This window comes from Drosophila teissieri, chromosome 2R, assembly GCF_016746235.2.
Source record: "Drosophila teissieri strain GT53w chromosome 2R, Prin_Dtei_1.1, whole genome shotgun sequence".
In the NCBI taxonomy this organism is placed as follows: domain Eukaryota; kingdom Metazoa; phylum Arthropoda; class Insecta; order Diptera; family Drosophilidae; genus Drosophila; species Drosophila teissieri.
Window position 1 is genome coordinate 23,217,213 of NC_053030.1, and position 19,489 is coordinate 23,236,701.

Below are 19,489 nucleotides of genomic sequence, written 5' to 3' on the forward strand. Positions count from 1 at the left end.
CCAAATGGCTTTGGTCTCTGAGCTTTTGTGGCCAAAACATGTTGCGTGGTACTATCACTTTCGAGTTGCCATTATGGTAATCAGGGACTTGATAGGAAGAAAACTAGCCCTGATTTCAAGATCTAAAGCTTCCATTCTAAAGCTAAACTAGTAGATATATAAAATCGGGCTGGCAATGTACAATTTCTTTCCGTGCATACACTTTTCCCTGCCCTCCACCCTCCCCTGGCACAGTGCACACGCCAAAAGAAAGGAGAAGGGGGCGTGGGGGCGCAAAAACTCAAACAATGCCGGCATAATGGAGTATGCATTATGGCTAATGGCACACGCCTACAACTACACATTTGTGCCCTGTGTAGATAGCCGGGGATGTCCTTTGTGGCTGCGATCCTTTGTGCAGGTTGCGAGGTTGTGGGGCTGTGGGGTTGTGAGGTTGCGAGGTCCAGAGAGGCGGGCCACAATGTCTAATAAGCCGAGGTCCTAAATGCTTAGACAATGAAAATGGACTCGGCCCACACAATGCTGTCAGTTGCAGGGCGGGCGGAGAGGAGCGGGGCGGAGCGGGGTCTTTGGAGGAGGTCCAAGGAGCAGCTCTCCGGCCACTTGACCTATGACACCATGACACCATGACAGCTCGGCTCGGCTCTGCTTGGCCCGGCAGGCAGCAATCTCTGATGGATGTGTGACATGGCACTGGGCCCGGTTAACCCCCAAATGCCCCGAGAAATTAATGCCTTGATTAGTTGTGCAAGCGCAATATTATTCAGAACTTTCGCCGAGTGCCGGGGGCAATTTAAATCCGCCAGAGCCTCCTCGGCAGCAGGAATGTCAACTTCTGGGGCCAGAAAGGGAAGCACCCGAAGTGCACTTGAGCTAAACACCAGCAGTTGCACCAGCACCAGCACCAGCACCAACATGCAACATGCAGCCACAATGGCAAACGGCAAACGGAACCGACAACACTTTAAATGTTACAGCTTAACCTCGACGGGCAATTCAAACAATGTCCTAGCTCACACACACACACACGTCCTGATAGGGACACGCTGCTTCTGTGTTAGTCGGCATGTGTGTGTGTGTGTGTGTGTCAAATTTTAACGCCTGTCAACAATGCAGGCGGAGAAAAAATGCAGCGGCAATGGAAACGACAACAACAGCCCAAGAACATGTCGCAGGCAGCACTCAAATTTTCAAATGCATGCATGCAAATGTGTGGGTGAGCGATACCCTTCCTGGAAAAGGATGTTACGAGTGCTCGAGCCTGGCTCTCGAATGCACAATTTCCCCGAGCTTGAGGCAATATGCTTGTGCACCCAGGCCAAGTTCAAGCAAAACGTTCAAGCCACTACTGCATGTTTGGAGTTTATGTGCTCCTAACTGAACCCTACATTTAATGGGACAACTGAAGTCATTTTAAATCATTCAACTCAAAATTGTTTGCATTTCAAATAATCTGATTACATTTATGAGGAATCTAATGCGTAGCTAGAAAGCAAGTATGTCAGATATACAATCCAAGCTTGGCTCCTTTGATTGAAGGCCAGCGTTGTGTTCGTTGTCTTTGAATATTTGTGTGTACTTGGATACCCAATCCTTATTGCCTTCCAAATTGAATATTATTCAAAAATCGCCTTTGCGCACATCTACTTGTATGTAGTGTGCAGTATCGTGTTTCCAGCACTTGTATCTACACATCCCCACAGAGGTATCAGATATTCGTTTGAGAGCGTATTCTCGCTTAGATATTTATGCAGCTCGTCAGCGCTGGGGTTTCTATGGGTGTGGATCTGGATGTGGGTGTGGGTGTGCGGGGGGATGTGTTGTGCAGCAGCGTAAAAAGTGACAGGCGACACACACACACACAGCACACACACCAGCGCAGGCGAGGCAGGAGATGGCTAACACCCCGAGCACACACAGATACAAACTGGCACAGTCACATGGCCGCGTTGACGTGGCTGAAAGCCGCAAGGGACAGGCTTTGGCAAGTGGATGCAAGGATGCGAGGATGCGGGGATGCGAGGGGCGGTGCTGCAGTCGCAGTGGCAGTGGCAGTAGGTTGGGCGTAGGCAAATTGTTTGTCACATGGCCGGGCCAGCTCCCAGTGCCCGCCCCTCGCCGGTTCACCTTGATGGGCGGTGGGTGGTGGCTGGTTGATGGTAAGTGGGTGGTGAGCGGTAGAGGTGTCACCGGGACTCGCTGCCGTTTCGTTGTCAAAATCATAAACATGACCCGGCCACGCCCCACGCCAGCACGCCTCCATGCCTCCATGCCTCCACGCCCAGTCGCAGCCGTGTGGCATTGTTTTGCACTTTGTCGAACTGCAGAAGTGCAGAGCTGCACGCATTTGCCAGCTGCATTGCTTTGCATAACAAGTGTAATCCAGCAGCTCAGCAGCAGTCTGCTCCGCAATTATGCAACAATTTTCGATGTGCAATTGGCAGGCAAAAACCAGAGGCACCGGAGCGTTTTCACTGCCGGAAATCGGGGAAATCGGGGAATCGGAGCGAGCAAGGCGGAAATCGCTCAAATCTCTTGTCGTGCTAAAGAAAAACCCGCACAAGAAAGCTGGCGACGAAATCAGGACCTCAGGACTCCAGGTCTCCAGGATCTAAGGCGAGAGTGCTGTCAGGTCGTTCAGGACAATTACAGTTCGTGCATTATTCAGCGAGGACTCCCAGAGGGACACTCCAATGAGACAAATGGGTCCTGCACGCAACTAAAGTGGCCGAAATGGGGGGATTTTTATGTAGTGCGAGTGCCGCACCGAGAATCTGTGGCATTTATATTTGATTTGACCAGCAATTAAATGTGCTTCTTGTGCCGCAAATTTCATACATTTCGCACCCACTCAATCATCAAATATTTGCTAGTTCTAACACATTTGGCTCATAAATTATTCCCGTTTGCCACAAATCCTTTTTGCCAGCGTCGTTCATTCAATCACCTGGTATTTGTTTGCTTTTGACAAAAAGCGGACTTGCTGCAGCAAAGCTAATTTGTTCATATTTGCATTCAAATGGCCTGCATTCTGGATTAAACTTCCTACGGCTACATTTTTAATAGCAATATTCGTTTGACCAAACAAATCCCTGTTTATCCACCAATTATTTTGCTTTACTTTGCTAAACTTTCAGATTAGGGCCTGGGCAAATGCGGGAATTGTGTTTCAGTGCCATTAACCGGAGCGATCCATCAAGTTGAAGAGCTCGCCGGCGGGGGCGTCATATCATTTTAGTCATATTTAAACAGCGCCTGTACTTATCGCTCATTATTTATGCATATATCAATCTATACGGCCACGAGACCCCATTAACGGGCAAACAAATGCCCCGAAAATTCGTGGAAAAACCGCGCCCAAAAGGAAAGCCGCTCACACACACACACACGCACACACACACAGAGTGACAAGAGGAAAGGAAAGGAAAGGACACTGGAGAGAGAGTAAGGATGAGAAGGAGCAGAGCTGTTGGCCCAGGCGAAAAAGGCGACGCACCTGTCTGTCTGTCACATCACATATTTGTTTGCCTAACACTGACACGCACACACACACACGCGAGCCGCAGGATCAGGCGCCTGTCGTTATGCCACACAATTTTATCAACATTAATTTGTCAAACATTTACCGGCATTTCGCATATGTGGGTGTGGCTGTGGTTGCAGGCGTCCCTTCTAATGGGAACAATGAGTTGAATGAATTTAATGAAATGAGATGTAAACATGTGGACAGCTGTGAACAAGCGGTGAAAAAGTGGGAGAACGAAGCGAGGGGACACAGGCAGGAGTCATTGTGGAAATGTCCTGTTCCCTGCTCCCCACGTCCTGCTCCCAACATCCGGCTCCCTGCATCCTGCATCCTGCTCCCTGCTCCAGCGCACTCGCTTGTTTTCGAACTCGTAATGAAATTCTTGAGTAGAAATTCATTTTGCAACTTTTGCTGAAACAATGCTCATTGAATAATTTACGCCCTGCGCCGGCACAAATGAAAACCCAAACCAAACGGAATGGGGAAATGGGGAAATGGGGAAATGGGTGCATTCAGCAGCTGGGTGTGGAAAACTGCACCAGTGCTCCACTTAGTGAGCTCCCAGTTCCAGCTCCAGTCCCAGTCCCAGTCCCTTGGCAATCTACGTGCTCGGGGCCCAGGCGCTGGGCATAATTGCATTAGCCGGATGCGCTGGATGTGGCTCCCGGTTCCCATTTCCACCCCGGGCTAATGTAATTGTTTTGTGTATTTAGCAGCCTGGACATTGCATCCAAGCAGCACGTCCTGCTTCTGATCCTGCTGCTCCTGCTCCTCCTCCTCCTCCTCCTCCTCCTCCTCCTCCTCCTGCTCCTGACCTCCAACCTCCCCTAATGAGCCAATCAATGCACACGAATCGCCGAGCTGGGAAACTTCTGGCCCCGTTTGACAAGCTCGAAATGCAAATTGCTGGCAATTAGCGTTTCAAGCGATTCCAGCACGAAGGTGCCACCACTGCCACCAGTGCCACCGGCATCTTGGGCCGGCTAATCTGGAGCCAACTAATTAAACTGTGTCTGTGTCGAGCTGCTAATGTGCAGGCATTTGGCCCAGACCTCAAGTCGGATCACAAAGGGGTTCTCATTCATTATTAAGCTCTGTCAATTGCCAATTTTGATTGGTTTCAGTGGCACTCGCAATCAAGTCAACGGGTAACTTTCAAGTGAAAGACTCTATAGAACCGAAACTTTCAATTAACTAAAAGCATTTTTCAACCTATTGATTGTTCATCAATCACGTGCACTCATAATTTGTTAGCCAAATAGATACTCATAAACAAAAGTAAGCCCCTCGCACAATATGAATTCAGCATATCCCACTTCAACATTGTTTTCGCCGGCTTTCAGTTTAATGAAACTGCATGAGGCGCAATAATTTGCATATGGCATTTCCTGTAATCAATTGCAATCTTTTCATTCGACTGAAATGGCGAGACCAAGAGCAGAAATCATGGGAATTAAACTCCGGGCTGCAGGATGGCAAACAGCAATGGGAAATTACCACAATTGATGCATATAGACATCTGGGCATTGAGCTGGCGATGTTCCACAGAACTGGCATCGTTTGCCTGCTGGCGGAAAATTTATGACAGTTTTCGGTTGTTTGTGTCTGGCTGAGTTCCGATTTCCCGATGGCCTCAATGGGTAGAAGTGGGTAGCTGGGTAGCTGGATAGCTTGGCTCCTCCGCAGTGGAAAGTGGAATGATGTAACCAGAAGGAGCAACCTGCAACAGCCACTGCAGCAGCAGCAATAGCAGCAACAGCAGCAGCAGCAACAACAGCGGCGGCAACTGCTTACAAAATAATTGATTTTGTCCACATCCTTGACACAAATAAACACTCGCTCGGCTCTGCTAAAGTTGAACCCACCATAAGTTTGCCAAGCTGGGGCTCGCAGAGCTGCATGGAAATTTTGAATTAAGTCCGCACAAAGCTTAAGGATTTTTAATTGAATTTGAGGGGTTTCAACAGCAAATTCAATTCAATGCGCAGTGTGCACAGAGTCACAGAGTCACAGGCGAAAGTTTAATGAATCCAATGAAGTTGCTACGCCCGATTGGAGTGTTTGTGTTGTGTCCTGTGGCAAAACAGAACGAGCTCAAGAGCAACCAACGGAGCAACCGGGAATATGGAGTCCTTTGAAAATGGCTGGGCTGCGATGAGCAGCGCAACTCGATGCCTCCATTCTTCCACTCCCACGTATTAAGTTTCGAAAGCCACTTGAGTGACAACATCCGCCCACTGGCCACCCCTTCCCAGTTCCCGATGCTCCTAAAATCCTTGCCCTACACTGCACACAGCCAGAGGAGCCTGGCTCGCAGCCCATTGGGGCATCAACTCATCAACAGGCCGCCGAATCCTGCGAATTCCGCCATCATAAACTGTGCACTCGTCGCAAAAAGTGCCACCAAAAGAGAATGACAGAAAGGCAGAGTGAAAAGGGCCAAAAGCAGAGATTAATCCACTATGAACCCGGCGACTGGAGAACCTCTGGCTAATTCGCAGCTCGGATGCAGGCGGTTCGTCCTTTTGGACACGGCTTAATTGAAAGTTTAGACAGTTCTTTGTGCTGCCATTCGATCAGGGGCTTTAGACGCTCTGAGCTGTCCTAAAACTGTACAAAGTAAAAAGAAGCTGACAGGGCAATTGATTATTTGGTCCTAACACATCATTCTAACTTAGGCCTTGAAAACAAGATCAACAACCCATTGGTCTTTGTAGTAGGAATGATTTGGATTTAGCTATATAAGCAGCATTCCATTTAATCCAAAAGACGGTGGGAAATTCAGAGAAGCTCTTCAAATTAAGCCATTTATTATTATCCAAACTCGCATTAATCATAATCATACTATAGAATCGAATGCCACACGCATATATCGCTTCATTTGCGAAGCAATCAAAAGTGTAGCAAAGACAAACTATCACTTGTTAAAGGACTATTTCTGATTGCGTCCTTCTTGAAATGACCTACTTTCCAGAGTTTCCATGAAGTAGCAGTTAGCCTGAGCGATATAAACCTATAAATCGGACTGGATGTGAAAGGCTTAATTATTTTTTAGACACACCATTTAGGTCTTGAAAGCGGATTGATAATTTTAATTGCTTAATTGCCGGCTGGTTGGCTGGCCGACTGACAGACAGTCGAAATTAAATGACCAGCCAATGATTGGAAAATCAATAGTGTGGCACTGGCTTAAGCAGTCGCCATTTGGAACTGGGTTGCAGCTAATTGTTGCAGCTAATTGTCTGTCAGTCGAGATCCAACTTAGTTGCGGTCCTGGCGGAACCCAGGAAACCCAGGCGAAAAAGGCGAGAAAGGCGAGCGCCTATTCGATTCAATTAAATTTGCATTAGGAGTGGAATGCATTAATAAATATATCTGGATCTCAATTACACTTGGCAGGCCAATTGGGTGGGCGGCTGCCGCAGTTGGGCCTCCGTAGGTGAGTGGTTGGTGGGCCGGGTTTTTTGGCACGCAACCAAAACCGAGCCAGCCGCAAAAAAGGAAATCAATTGGAAAGTGTTTGCTAGTGCCTCGTCCTTCCCTCCACCTGCCTCTCCACCTCCCACTCCCCCGCCAGGCTCAATTACCCGGGCATTCTCGTTGATTTGCAGCACGTTTCGCCAGTCGCCAGCACTACCGCTGATGACTTCGGCGAGGAAAGGACGATGATGACGATTCCGGCCATGATGAAGCTGTCGTGGCTCTTGAAGTGGCCGAAGATTTGGCGCACAATTGTCACAGCGAACACTCGGCTATATAGCGTCGAAAAATCACTTTCCTTTGGCAGTTTGAGTGGCAAGCCAACAAACCGAAAGTAGCTGCCTCTATAGCAGCTCTAATAATGTGGAAAAGGCCTTGTGGGCAGTTTTCCCCTCTGGCGGCAACCTAAGCTGCAGTCTACCGAACTGCCGCCGACCTTAAAGGCATGCATTCTAGTAATCTCCTGGTTTTGGGCTCAGCAGTAGGCAACCATCCGTGTCCCTGGGAATGCCATCGACTTGGCCAATAATTGACGGCTGCTTTCAATGTGGCCAAGTCCCACTGTCCAAAGACCACTGCCAGTCGAATCGCTCGAGAGTCCCTCGAAATGCACACAATTTGTATATGCATTCGAGTGGGTCTTTGTGCGTGTTCCTTGTGTCTGCACTAGTGTGCACTTAAGCCGGGCTCTGTTGTCGATGGCCTGACAGCCATGCACTTGGGAAAATATGGTAGTAACTCGTAACTAGGAGCAAGGATTTATGTATGGCTTACCATAATATTCCAGACCATATATATTCTAAATATTGTAGATCTAGCAATAGACGGTAGTGATTCAGCTTCACAAAGAACCGAATATTCCTCGAAGTGAATACTAAGTTCTTAATAGGAGCCAGAGAAACAGGGACACAGAAATCCCAGATGATGACTGCACAGATCCCAGCCGCAAGGCAGTCAGTCCGATGGATTGATGGATTGATGAATCGAGGTCCGAGGACAAGGACGAGGAATGGCGATAAGCCGGCAAACTCACCTGCAAGTCGGTTCCTGTGCCCGGCTGTGCCAGATCACAGGCTGATATCCAAGGATTAAGGCGTGTTAGCGAAGTCGCAGTCCCGAGTATGGACTTCTTCAGATCCACGGGCGCTGGCAAGGATGTGGTGATGCTGCTGGCTCCTGCCGACTCGGTGCTGGCCAAGGCGGGCGCGGTGTTATCCTTGTGGCCAATCAACTGAGCCGTCTGGGCATCAAGGATGTGGCCGCTGGCCTCCCGTTTGTTATTGTTGTTATCGTAGCTGATGGCGAACTCCTTCGAGTGGCTGTTGCTGTGGTCGCTGTGCTGCAGGACACCTTCATCAATCAGTCGGCTCTCGTCCTGCTGCTGCTGTTCGGTCTCTCTTTCCGCTTCCGCTTCTGTCTCTGTCTCCGTCTCCGTTTCCGTCTCCGTCTCCGTCTCGCTCTCTGGCTCTGTGTCTATTTCCGTTTCCGCTCCGGGTTGCTGTTGCTGCTGCTTGTGTTGCGGCAAGTGCTGCTGCTGCTGCTGCTGCTGCAGATTGTAGTCCTCCTCGTCGGCGTCTTCGTTGAGCTTGATCAGGCGATCGAAGGACTCCTCGGACAGCAGGTCGTCCTCGGCCACCAGGGCAAAGATGTCCTGGTCCTCGTCGTAGGCCTGCGACGAGGGGAACTGCACTGTCAGGCCGCGATCCTCCTGGCCGTCGTCCTCCTGGTTGTTGGCCTCGCTTGACTCGGTGCTGTGACCGGCTGTGACTCCCAGACCTCCTGGGTCCGCTCCCGACCCGCCTGTACCGCCTGTTCCGCCTGCCCTACCTGCTATATCCCTGCTGCTGCTGCTCTCGCGTCGTCGTCGCCGCTGCTGAAGCCTGTCCGCGATCCTCGAGGATGCCCAGGACTCGGAGTGGGCCTGGTCCTGGCTGTACTCCCGCGGCGGCAGTTGTGGGTGGAACTGGAGCGCGAAGTCGAGATGGTGGGGCAGGAAGATGGGCAGCAGGTATGAGCCAGAGCTGCGAACGAATGACGATGACGACGACTCGCCAGTGGACGGTAACGTGGTTGCAACTCCTCCGCCTCCGACTCCGCCGCCACTTCTGCCCCTTTTACGGCCGCCTGCTGTGTTTGCTGCTGCTGCTGCTGCTGCTGCGGATGTTGATGCTGCGGATGTTTGTGCTGCCGCCGCTGCTGCTGCTGCCGCTGCAGATGTTGCTGCCGCTGTTGGTGTTGCTGTTGCTGAGCTGATGCTGCTGCTGCTGCCACGCCGAGCCCCCGAAATAAACGCAAGCGCCATCACGACCAGCCCGGGTCCTGGCCGCATATTGACCTCGGGTTCGGCGGTGCTAGCATGGTGCAGGCCCGCTTGAGACGCGCTTGCGACTCCAATTCAATGCGAATAATGATGGGCTCATGGCCCCATCATCATCAGTAGTGTGGGCTGCGGAGCGGTATTCTTGGGTGGCGATCGGCTCTCTCTCGATCCGTCAGATCCGTCTGATCCCTCTGTTCCCTCTGTTCCCGCCAGAGCCGCTCCAGCTTCAGTTGCTGCCCTGCGTCCACATCCAGCGGCATGAATCCGCAGCAGCCAGGTTCCCAGTTCCCTTCCAGCTGATCACTGGCTAGCATGCAAATCACCAAGTCACCTGCGTGGAGGAGCGCGATTTTTGGGTTTCGAACACACTGCGCTTAGCGTTTTACTTTTCCGTTACTCCGTTACTCGCATAATAGTATTCATTTGGGTATTTTATTTAACGTAGATTATTGTTGTTGGATTGGTGGTGGTGGCTGCTGGTGTTGCACAATAACCTTGGAATTCGAATTGCAATTGGAATTGGAATTTGACTTGGACATTTTGAAATTCGTTTGCTTCGTTGAATTGGGTTTTCGCTCTTGGTTTTGTATTATTATTTGGGCTTGGGTTGCTCACATTATTATTAATTAATTAAGAAATCTGCACAAAGACAAAGAATCGCTGGTTAGGCACTGTTAGGGGCATTTTTCCGATATTAATGTGTGTGTTTTCAGTCAAAAAAAAATGGGGGCTAATGTTCGAAAACGTTTTGTGCGCTCACGCTCTCGGTTTCCCAATGCGCTCTATTTGCGCTATTCGCTCTCTCGAAATTCATTACGGTAATGCTAATGGATATGAATATGATTCGGGAACTTTTTCGCGATACCAGGCTTTTGGACTAATAACTTTTAGCTCATTTTGGTTGTGATTTACATCAATTGGCTTGCATATTTTCATTTTCACTAGCGCTTGGTTTTCCCGAAGTTTTCGAACGGTAAAACCGAGCGAACGCGAACGCAAAGACCACACAAAGAAGGAAAAAAGCCGAAAAAACGGTCGTGGAAGTCCCGTATATCTAACACACACACACACACGCACACACAGGCACACTTGCACACGGGCATGCAAAGAAATTTATATAATTCGCTGCTCTGCTTCTGCTTTCTGCTTTCAGCTTTCTCTCAGCCGCTCAGCCGCTGGTTGTTTTTGTTGGCTTCGCTGCAAACACAAAAACAGCGAACGCAGGGATCCATCCACAAGGAGCGCGAGTGGGTGTAAGCCGTGGCTCTCTCGCCACCCACCCACTCACACGCACACACACACACAGACTCACGTACGTGCGCTCGCTCTCTCGCCTCTTCAGTCCTGCGAGGCAGCGAGCGCGAGTGAGCCTGTGTGTGTGTGAGCAGTTACTTGGGGCGGCCAGGCAAGCACTCCGCATACCACTTTTCTCGGATTTCAGCCAAGAAGAAGAAGTTGGCTAGGAACAAGAACAAGAAGATGGCGAGGCAGCAGAGGGAGGGGAAGCAGAGCAGGGCCAGAAGGACCAAAAGAAGTCGCCCCTTTCTCTGTATTGGTGGTAAGCCTATGCGTGTGTGCCTCTCTGGCCTTTTCCCTGCGCTGGTATTTGTGTTAGAGCCAAGAGTCCAAGAGTCCAAGAAGTGGAAGTCGAGGCATATTTTGGAAAACGAACAAAAAGTCCCAAATCACATTCATGTCCTTTCAATAACCCTCGTGAACGTGTGACCACAAAGGACTGTGAATAAATAAAAAATCAGCATTTTCCGCGTTTCATTTAAATCCTCGACTGTCCTCTTTGCTTTCCTTGCGGAGGCTTTCTTCCTTCGCTCTTTGTGTGTTAACTTTCACTTTTGTTTTATTTGCTGCGTTGACACTGCGCACACACACACACAGACGCACACACTCGCACACACTCGCACGCACGCACACTCGTGGCTGGCTGGCTGTATATGTATAAGGATTTTCTCTTTTTTTCGATGGTGCGTGTGCTGGCTGTGGATCCTTTCGTTTCAGTACAACAGCCGCTTATATAAGCCCGGAACGTAGCACGAAAAACTTTGGAACACTCCTCAGCGGGTTTTGGGTTTTCGGGTTTTTGGGTTTTTTTGGGGCTTCGCTTCTGGGTTTTGGGTTTTTTGTTTTTCTTATCCACTGCCAATCGAACGGCAGCGGCACTTCAGGGACGAGCAAAAGCGAAAAACTCCCCGAATCGGGGGGACATTCATTTTTGCGTTATATAACAGCGAAAGCTGGGGCAACCGTCCGTTTTCTTTGGCGAATTAACGAGTTCGAAAGCACTTGGGGAACACTTTCTCGAGTGGCAAATACTCGGGGTTACCTATGCGCTTTACCTATGTAAATAGGTAAATATGTACTATATACACGGTGAGGGGGAGGGGGGAAGGGGGACTCTATTTCTTCCTCTTCTTATTTCCCGTAGAGCGCAGCATCAACGGCCGTGTTGTTTCGCTTGTGTGGGCGGGGACCCACGGCCCACGGCCCAAGGCGGGGGGCGTGGTAGGCAGCAGAGCTCGAGAGTTATGCTTGGCAGATTTTCCTGCTCGATTCTTTGCTTTTTTCGGCTAAGATTACGATTTGACTGCGATTCGAGCCACAAATTTGGGTTAGATTCGTTTGATTTCGTTAGTTTCGTTAGTTTCGTTAGTTTCGCCAAGGACCCGAATACCGATTGATTCACTGAAGAGCTGAGGCTGCCTGCCGTTGGCCAATGGCTGCTGTTTTTACTGGCTAGGACTTTGTGTGTTTTTTGTGGACGCGACGTCGCAGGACAAATACCGTACAATCCTGCTTCCTGCTGATGGCCCCAAACGGCACTGACTGTGCCACATTGCAGATGGCGCTCGACTGGAATGTGCGAGCGGTCCACAAGCACCCGAGTCGCAGCCGAAGCCACCCGAATCCACGGCCGAACTCACGCCCGAGGGCTCAGCAGCTGACAAAGGAGAGCGGCGCGCTCTCCCGTGCGCTCTCTCGTGCGCCGTCGCTCTCCGTCGATTTCCAGGACCCATCCAGTTGTCCCGCTAACAGGGCTGTTAGCGCGCTGTTAAGTAACAGCCGTTTCGAAAACCCATTTTTGGGGCCAGTTCGAGTTGAAGTAAGAAGAATTACTTGCTGCAGGGCACTTAATCACACCAGCGGAGCAGGAGAAGGATTCGGAGAGAGAGTCACTGCGAAGCCCCCCACTTGACTCGACTCATCTATTTCGTCCTGTCCCTCGTCCTGCCCCTCGCCCTGCCCCCCTATGCGCCTTCACTTTTACTTTTCGGTCTCTGGCTTTTGTGTGCGCATTTCGTTATGGCGTTTTGTCTTTGTCTCACTTGGCCTAAATGTGTAATACCCTATAATGTCGTTTAATCCCACTCGACGTGTTTTAGTTTCGCCCGCCAGCTTAGCCAAAGTCAGCCGGAGTCGGATCGCACTCAAATCGGAGTCGGAGTCGGATTCGGACTCGAAATCGGAATGTTGTCGCAGTCGATGGAGGGATAATTGCCAGGAGCCTCTGGGCGAGTGTCCCGATTGCAGCTGCTTCATTGCCAATTAGCAGCGCAGTAATTGCATATTGCTTTAAATACGCAAATCAATTGCGTGTACTTGTGTGTTTAATAAATACCACAATATACAACTTAAATGGATATTTTCGAGAAGTAAAATGGGAAAGCGGTACAAAATATCAATCGAATAGAAAGGCTTCAGCAGTTCGCGATTATCCATTAATCAGTTTAAGAATTCATTGAGTTGTTTTCGAAAATCATTTCTCGCCATTCCACCGAGCTGATGAGCAATTTGATGCACATTTCTGCCAAACTCTCGCCGGCTGTCCAACTGCGATGACTATCCGAGCAGTCAAGCATCCTCGCATCCTCGCATCCAAACATCCAAGTATCCAAGGCCACGCCGACCTTCAGGCAGACACTCGACAGCAGCTGAATCCGTGGAACCGGAGGAAGTGGGTCTAGGAACAGGCACTCACTCAATAGTTGGCGGTTAGTCAGTCGGGCCACAGGATGGGGTGGACAGACAGCACTTGAATTATTAAGTTTTCTTTTTGGTAATTAACTTAAGTAACTGCCACGACAAATCAAAGGGGAGGCCTAGTCCTTGGAAAGCCTGGCCAGGACAGGCCATATTAGCCACACCCGAGCCGATTCGAGGGAAAGTGACCAAGTGAAGTGGGAAGCAAAACAAACAGAAATCGAAAAAATACAAAGATTACTATATAAGAGGCAGGCCGGCGGCAGGCGGCAGGCGGAAGCGGGGGAATCATTTGGCTTGGAAAGCAGTTTGCTTCAATTTATGCGCATTCCAATCAATAACTGTGACACATGCAAGGACAACAGGACGAGCGGAGAAGGACCCGAGACCAGACCCAAACACACCACCCGAGAAGCGGCCAGGGAACCAAGAAACCAAGCAGCCAAGACACCAGGCAGCCAAGCAGCCAAGCGGCCAAGGAACAAAGGACACAGAAGCGAAGGAGCCAGGGAGCCACGAGGAGAGTGAAAGTGCCAGGACATCGAGCACTCCGAAGATGGCTCACTGCCGCTTGTGTGTTTGTGGCGTGGATATGAATGTGTCAAACTTATGCGGGCGCACACCAACACCCACACCCATACACACACCCACACACACGCACGGACACGGACAGGAGCACCCACACACACTGACAGCCAAGAACACTGACTCGCATGTCGGTGTGCGTGCAGAAATTGATAAGAAACGGAATAACCCTCAAGAAAATTTGCGGCGAGCGAAAGTGTGTGTGCGTGCGTGTGTGTATATGTGTATGTGCGATTGTGTTTAAGTTTGAGTTTGAGAGGATGCGAGAGGCACTGAGAAAATGGAAAACAAATCCAAAATGCCAGCACAAATAACAAAATAATGCCAGCAACTAGGGAATATGCCAGCGATAGAAAGAGTCCTGGATACTCTTTCAAAGCTGTATCTCTAAATAACATAACGAATACTAAATGCAGCTATTTTTGTTAAATTTAACTAATATCAATCAAGTAAAGCTCCGTACTTGTGCTGTACAGATAAGCCTATTTTCATCGAGCGTATCCTAGACAATCCTGCGACTGTCTCCTGCCCAAAAAGGAATACATTTTCGGCTGATTAATTAAACCGATTATTCCCCGCTTGCAGAGCTGGCTGCCTGGCTGATTGATACCCAAGCCCTCTGCCTGGCGGGATGCCATCGAGTGCATTACCAGGACAGGTTGAAGGAGGAGTGGGTGGGTGGCACTGCTCTCGAGTCAGAATCAGAATCAGACTCGTTATCGTCGCCGCATCTGACAGTTGGGCAAGTTGAGCATCCAATCGCATCGCGTCGCACGTCGGGGCAGCATCCTCTTCAATTTCGGTGCCAGCTTCGGTTTCTTAGTTTCAGTTTCAGCCTCAGTCGCCTCAGTCAGTTTGCCAATTCCGCAGCTTCCCAGTTTCGCAATCTCGCAGTCTCGCAGTTTCGCAGTTTCGCAATTTCGCCATTTCGCACTTTCCCAGTTTGGCAGTTTTGCAGTTCGGCAGTTTGGCAGTTGGGTCCTCGGCTGCGAGCGTGCCAAGGTAGCTGCGACGCTCAGCCGTTCAGATACATCCGTTACAAGGACGTCGCCTGACCAAAACGAAAGCAAACGAATCGAAACGAAACGAGAGGAGCGGAGCGGAATGGAATGGAAGGCCACGGCGGGGAGGCGGTGGCGGTGGCGGAGGCGGAGGCGGAGGGGCGGCAAGGATTTTGCGCAGTCCTTGCTGGCACAAGGCGCTCTGCTCACTTTATTTATTTTATTCCCTTTTGCACACGCACCACGAAGAGCAAACGAAAAAGAAAGCTCACACACACACGCACACACACAAGCGGCGGGCGGCAGAGGCAAGTTTTGTGAATGAAATTTCGCGCAGGCACAAAGCGGCCAAACAATGTGATAAGGGGAGGCGGCGGCAGGACATCCCCTCGTCCTCCCAGGCCTGGCTCCAGATCCAATCCCTCGGGCAAGTCACGCGGCGAGCGGATGCACAGAGAGTCCTCCACCACCCACCACCACCCACCACGCCCCAGAAAACAAAGGCAAACACAAACAATGCCGCCAAAAAACACAGTCAAGCTTCGATAAATCGATCCTCTGAAGAGTTCAAACCACATGAGACAAAAAATCGTAGTGAAAGCCTGTTTACTCCACTCTTAGTTGAATTAACCACAATATCACACGAGAAGATGGATTTTCCTCGAAATGGATTGCTTGTATTGTTGCGTGCTCTTACACAGTTTCAAAAGTGGTTTCCACGCACCGTGATTTCTGAGTATTCCCTTAATGTAGCAGTTCAGCCCAAGGAAGTTCGACCGTACTTTGAGTCCAAAAAGGAGCTTTGAGCCGTCGACAGCCGCTTCTTGGGCTGCTTCCTTGTTTCGCCTTTTCTGTTTCTTTTCCTGCAAAGGAAGCGCTGGAAGGCAAAAGGGAAACTAAACTAATGCTCGGCGCTTATCGATGATGACGATGACTATGACTCAGACTCCAACTCAGACTCAGACTCAGATTCAGATTGGAAATCGGACGCAGACTCGCCTGTAATCCTGTGACCCACAAATGGATCCTGCCATCTGATAATTGTGCCCGCTACGAACTGCAAACTGCCAGCCATTCGAGATTGGAGATGGCGATGGAGATACGCTTAAGTGCGCGCTATAAAAACCAAGTCGGATTTGGAAGACGGTTAGCGGAAATAGGTTACTGTCTCCGCAAATGGGGGAGTTTACTGCGAGGTTTGTACTGCATATTCATAGCTCGAGTAATTGGGACAGTCATGACTAATACTAAGAGAACCGCCTTATCAAACAACCCCAATCAGCCCATCAATGCGAAGAAGCAATCACTTGGGAAGGAATCACATGTGTTGCCAGTTTTCAATACAAATCAACCGAATAATGGCATTTCGATCTTCATACAATGTGGCATCAGTTCCTGAGTATTCCTTATTCCTTGGAGTTACTTTGCGGGGCATCAAACGTGATGAAGTGAACAAGGACGAGTGGCGCATCCGCTGGCCAACCGTTTTGGCCACCGCTCACACCCCTCGCCAACAAGCTGGCAATTGGCACACATATGCAGGACGTAAAATGTAAATTCCTGTGGGTGTGCGGCTGTTCGTCGTTGTTGTTGGGTGATAAAGCCATAGCTGGAGCGTGGGTGCATGAGTGTGGATAATGGCTCGTCGCAAAGTCGCAACGCACACACCAACCAACCCACCAACCCACCGATCAACCCAGCAACCAAGCCACCGAATGTCTGCACAAGCCCCTTATTGCCACCCACTCACACGGACACACACATGCGCGCCCCACATAATAAGGTGCGATTTGTCTCGCGCATAAAACGAAATTTCCTGCACACACACACACACACACTGATATCGGCGGTGGGGGATGGTGGGGTGGATAGGTGGATGGGAGGATGGGAGGAAGTAGGGGTGGCTGGGAGGTTTTCCTCGGTAGCTGGCCAACAATAGTCGGCTTCTTCGGCGGGGGCTGAAGGGGCAGCTTCGATGGCTTTGTTGCTCGAACATGACAGCAGAAGCAAAAGCAAAGGCAAATGCAAAGGCATTGGGTGTCTCTCTGCGCTGCAGAGTGGGTGGGGTTTGGGGCTGTTGGGGGGTGGCTGTTTGGGGGTGCGGGCGGAAGGAGGAACATCTTTGTAGGTTAAGGCTTCTGTCAAAGCAGGAAAATGGGCCACAAAAGGCGTAAGACGAGGCAAACTCGTTTGCCATAATTATTGCTTTTGTTGGTAGCTATCGTCCTTCCTCACGCACCACCCACCACCCCCCTCCCCCTCTGGCATTATTATTTTAACCGGAAGTGGGCGCATGTGTGTGCGTGTGCCGATGTGCACAATTTGTGAACTGCATGAACTTTTGTGCCTCGGCCAAGAGGAAGCTCTTCCTGCGTGCCGGCATTTAGCAAATTTTGTACGACAATGTTTGCCTCTCCCCCTCTCACCCTCTCTCGCCCTCTCTCTCTCTCTCTCTTCGTCCTGTGCAGCCCTTAATTTTATGACAAATATTATGTTAAAGACCGACTATGCGCTACCCCATAAAAGTCAATCATTTTTCATTCCAGCTCCCACGAAGTACCCGTGCCTTCATTTTCGGATGTCCGCTGGGGACATTTAATTTTGGGGTTTTTTGTTGGCTGTGATTTTTCTTGATATGCGATATCGCCTTTGCTTCGCACCCCCACCCCCACGCTCTCTCTCTCTCACACTCTATCTATATCTCTCTTTTATTTTTTGGGCTGGGTGGCGCATTGTGTTTGCGGGTGTGTTTGCCACCCACTGGGCAAGCTTTTGTTGATATTTGGCGCGGCCTGCTTCAATTTATGTTCTGTTTGCCTTTATTGTCTTTCTCGACTTTTTTCCGTTCCCTGTTTGCTGTCCTCGCACAGAGGAGCTTCGCTAGGTCTGACGGGACTCGTAGTTTCATATATTTTGTAGAAGATCTGAAAATGGGTGTCATCTTCTTGAAATCAGCATCGCCCTTGCTATAGAGTAACCATCTTCGAATAAATCAGGCTATGAATACGAGTCCTCACTGTACTTTTCCTGGTGGTGTGTGCTGTTTTTTTCCGCTGCTCCCCGGCGCTTTCATTTTTTTATTGATAAGTTCATTTAATGGGCATGGGCCTCGCCAGCTGCCATCTCATCTTGACTCTCTGTCACTGCCACTCCCCACACCCACTCCCCATTCCCCACCCACCCACTCAGCCCACTCTGGTCGCCCACACGCTGTCTCCTAATGAGTTTAATGCTTTGTTATCATCGCTGTAATCGGCTTATGTAATATGGCAATATAATTGAATCCCGCGGAATTATGTCATTCGGCCAGGACCAAGACTGAGACCAGGACTAAGACTAAGGCAGTGTCGAGTGTCGATTGTCGATTGTCGAGGGGAGTTTACAATTGCAAATTAGCAAATTGGCAAATTGGCAAAATGGCAAATTGTCAATGCCAGTCCAGAGCCGATGGCTCAAACGCAGCACCTGCGCCGCAATCATAAAGGAAATGTGTGTGTCAGCTTGGGGAAGCCATTTTCACTCAGCGACCAAATGAAACTTAACGGAAAAGAAAATTACATCATGCTCGTTTCAATGGGTCGACATAATATTATTTTCCTGGCTCAGTGGGTCCTCGTCTGGTAGTCAATTTTTTATTTATTTATTTTATGCCTACGCACATACGCGCCTGCGGAGAGAAAGCGGGAGAAAGTGGGAAAAAGTGGGGAGCAGTGGGGAGAAGTGGGGTCCTGACAGGTGTCGCCGACTGAGTGGCTGTCTGACAGACTCGCAGAAGTGGGCGTGGCCCGTCGGCGTGGGCGGGGTGGTGAAAAATGGTGGCCTATTATTCTTTGTATTGTTTTATGTGGCATTTATACGCGTATTTTCGTCGTCTTTTAATGGGAAGGGCGAGCTCGCAAGAAAGGCGAACACCCGAGTGGAAAATAACAAGGGCAATAGACCAGCCACACAGGCTGGAGGGCATCGGCTCCTCCGCCACACATCGCCATCCAATCAGTAGATAAATAACACATAAAATGAGGTGCTTAATCGGGTTTGAAGTGCTGAAAGTAAAACTGTGCCATGAGCCATGAGCCTTCCGTCCCTCCGTCCATCCGTCCTCGTCGCCGGTGGCGGTGGCTTTGTCTCCGTCGTAAATCTGGAGTATCACGGGTGTTTGAATATCATTTGCAAGCGCCGAATTTCGCGGAGTGCCTGACGGCATAATTCCGCCTTAAATGCCACGCGTAGTAAAGTAATTTATCAGCATTGCTGGCATAAATTAGGTAGTCAAAAATGGTTGATTAGTATATCGTAATACGTCACTTATAATACGCTTGCTTTTAAAGTACATCATTTGAAATGACCGCACTTCTTCTACTTATCGATTTCTGCCGATAGATGTAAGCGTGCTGTCACTTATCGATAAGTAATCGAATATAATATAAAAAACTATGAAAGTTAATTTCAACTGCTAGCAAATACTTAAGAATTCATTATACCTCTCAGGTTGCATTTAAAAATACTCTTTTGCTTAAATAAAAATTGTAATAATTTGCTTTGAAATCCAACGCTAGTCGCGTTGCCAACCATTACACTGAATGT

General features: G+C 49.6%; 1 protein-coding gene across 1 annotated transcript in view; it reads right to left on the bottom strand.

Annotated features, from left to right (window-relative positions):
* LOC122612340 overlaps positions 1–9,851 on the bottom strand; it is a 30,366-nt gene extending 20,515 nt beyond the window's left edge. Inside the window, exon 1 of the mRNA XM_043785887.1 lies at positions 8,040–9,851. Within this exon, the coding sequence (XP_043641822.1) occupies positions 8,040–9,335 (1,296 nt within the window). The 5' untranslated portion in view covers positions 9,336–9,851. The remainder of the gene's footprint in view (positions 1–8,039) is intronic.
* Positions 9,852–19,489: the final 9,638 nt, after the last annotated feature.